This window comes from Pundamilia nyererei, unplaced genomic scaffold (genome assembly GCF_000239375.1).
Source record: "Pundamilia nyererei isolate P.nyererei 1_Seehausen unplaced genomic scaffold, PunNye1.0 scaffold00014, whole genome shotgun sequence".
In the NCBI taxonomy this organism is placed as follows: domain Eukaryota; kingdom Metazoa; phylum Chordata; class Actinopteri; order Cichliformes; family Cichlidae; genus Pundamilia; species Pundamilia nyererei.
The window spans coordinates 5,965,697-5,968,827 of NW_005187415.1; the positions used below are offsets into that span (position 1 = coordinate 5,965,697).

The 3,131-nt window shown below is 37.6% G+C and overlaps 1 protein-coding gene across 1 annotated transcript in view; it reads left to right on the forward strand.

Moving 5' to 3' along the window:
- LOC102200618 (putative homeodomain transcription factor 2) overlaps positions 1-3,131 on the forward strand; it is a 49,421-nt gene that overhangs the window by 18,806 nt on the left and 27,484 nt on the right. Inside the window, exon 2 of the mRNA XM_013908762.1 lies at positions 684-764. Within this exon, the coding sequence (XP_013764216.1) occupies positions 720-764 (45 nt within the window). The 5' untranslated portion in view covers positions 684-719. The remainder of the gene's footprint in view (positions 1-683; positions 765-3,131) is intronic.

Below are 3,131 nucleotides of genomic sequence, written 5' to 3' on the forward strand. Positions count from 1 at the left end.
CTGAAGGGAACACCCTGATGCATAAGGGTAAAGCTTTATCAACTTGCTTTGACTCTACTGCGCACAGAATAATCATCACACTGTATCCAGTAAGACTTTAAACTCATTTCAAATTCAGTGTGGTGCTGTGTTCAGGCAAAGTTAACCACACCAAAGATGTGTCTTTGTCCAAATACTCACACGCACATTAATGACAAACACAGGTGAGGATTCAAAAGGAATAACCAGCTCTAAACGAGTGTTTGTTTGTATTGTAAGATGGGTGTCAAGGGAAACAACATTAAAAAAATAAAAGTGACTAGGCTTATTACTAAGGTGTGTTGTTCAGTGCGCACATGTCTTATGTTTGGACACGTTTCACATTGATTAGTACAGGTTAGACTTCATGTTCAGATTTGTGTACAAGGAGAATCCATCACATCACTGTCCATCCCTTATTTATCCTCTTAAAAGCCTCACTGAGATTAAAACACTGCTTTTTAAGAGTGACCTGGTTCTATTAGACGTGTCAGTGAGATTTGCTTTAAAAATTGATTGTGGGAGGGGTGTGTTTAGTCCCCTCCCTCTTTTATTTGTCACGACACACCTGCCTACCAGGTATAGACCCCAGTCCTCCTCTCCCTGTACCCAGTACTCAGTCACTCACGCTGCGCTCTCTTCTCTCTCTCGCTGTGTGTTTTCAGTCTAAGATGCCCTAGGCGGTGAGGAAGGAAATGTAAATGGCTTCCAAAGTAAAAGATGCTGTGGTGTGGTACCAGAAAAAGGTAAGGCGCTGCATTTTAAAATCTTTTATAAAATTAAAAAAAAAATTTGTGTGCGTTTGGTTTCACACTATTGCTGTGCTTTTGTTTTTAAGTATTTAACTATAATATTAAAATGAAAACGTGTATTTAATATGATATTTTGACTTATGACTACCTCTGAAACTATGCTTTGATAGCACCATTAACCTTTTTATGCACTCTTACTAATACTAGTTTTACAAGTCTGCTTTTCATAGCGTCTTATTTATAAAAAAAAAAGAAAGAGAAGAAATAATAATAATAAGCCCATTACATTAATTTTTTTTCCTTTTATTTCTCTAAATGACACTTTTTAAAGATTCCTATTATCTTTGCACTACCTTGTAGCTTATACAGAAGACTAATTTTTGCCCAGTGTGATTACTATTATTGTAATGATTGGGGACTATGTTGCAATTTGCATTTTATAGACATCAATCATGCTTTCCCTTTGCATTGTAGAAGTGTCTGATTAAGGCATCGTCTGTGCATATTAAATTGTATTGATATTTTATACTTGTGTGCCTCAGCTATGGTCTTTAAACCATAGCTGAGGCATAGCTGATTATAATGCTCAATATTATGAGCTGTCGGGTGGACCTCCTTTTCTGTAAGACTCTTTATAAAGTCTTTGCTTTATTCTATACTTTGAATAATCTCCTACACATGGCTTCATCTTTTTTCTTTTTTCTCTTACATGCTCAATAATGAAAAGCAGTCTACTTTTACTGCACTTGGGAAATGCAGTTTCATTCACTTTCCTCTAATTCTACTCTCATCACTTGACATCTATTCTAAATTTTGTAGTTTAGAATTAGTAATGTAAATGTTAATAACACAAAAAATGAGTGTAGTTCCCTCCTTTTTATTTCTTTACTTGCTTTTATTGATAATGATGCATCTTGTCCATGATTTTCTGAGTTTAGCAAGTACAGAAGAGCAAACTGATCATCTTTTACAGAGAAATGCACAGAGATCTGGTAACGCTGACCAGTTTTGCTTGTATTTGCAGTCATCCTGACTCTGACCCAGTAACAGTGTTAATTAAGACATATTTGCTCCTTTTGCTGCAGTGATTTCTTACTTTATATACAGACTGCAGTATATCTATATACTCAATAGGCGATCATACATTGTTCTTGCTCTGTGGCACACTGAGGGAGAAGTCGCTAAATCATTTAATTTCTTTTTTTTAAAAAGAAAGTTTTACAAGACTTCTGACACTGAAGCGAGCAGACTCCTTCAGTAAACCATTTTGATAATGACTTCCTTGCTGCTGTCAGCAGAGACATCGGGGTCGAGCCGTTCAGCACTGCCTTCAGCCCGGCTGGTGTTGTGTGTCCTGTTGTTCCATAGTCTCAGATATCAGATCCTCTGTTGGACTCCAGCCCCGGTCCCCCTGCAGCTCTCAGCTTACACACTCATCTGCTCTCACAAACCTGACTGCCTGTTTTTCTTTTCTCTGCCCTCACTGCTGGCCTTTTTTTCTTTTGCCTTTTTCTCTTTCTGCTCACACCTCCCAGATGTAGAGATCAGAAGCTGGAATGAGAGCTCACAGAATATGACCCATCAGAAGTAACTTTAATGAAAGAACAACATTGAAAACACTTGCATGTGTAAATATATACATTTTCAATCAAAACTGCATTTTTAAAAATGTTGTTTTATTACTTTAAGTTAAATTCTTTATTTTGTGTCTTAAATATAGGAAACGGTAAAGCTTGCACAAACCCTACTTGGGTTGTTTTCAAACCGTTGTCTTGGCTTTAGCTGATTAATCTGAGTTAAACGCAGAATGTTTTCTTCAAAAAACATTAAGCTCATTGCATTTCTTGGGTATTTGTTCATCATACGTCTGTGTTTTGTGTGTCTAGCAAAGCTTGTCTGGGCAAAGGCACACCAGTGACGACAGCCGCTGAGTCACGAATGACTAAACCTTTTTCTTTTTTTTTAGTGCCCTCACACCTGTCCTCAGGGGACTTCTTTATCTAGCGTGTCTCATTTAGACAAGTTAAGTGGTTGTGCGTTTTCTCACTCAGTTGAGAAAATAAACAAGAGATTAGGTTGAACTTTTCTGCAAGCCGTGACCAGGATTTCAGTGTCTCACAAGAGACAGTTTCATTCGTCTGCATTAACCCTCTCAAGGCAGGCGTTGCCCATTTGCAAACTAACAACCTGATTACCCCGCATACATATTTTGTGAGTTCTTTTTACTCAGAAGTACCACTGCAGGACTTGGTTGTACATTAGCAACAAAAAGTTTAATTTGAGCCTGAGAGGGTTAAATCTCTTAAGTGTTCTGTAAAATTGGACAACAGCACACCAGATAGATGAGTCTTGAGAGGCATA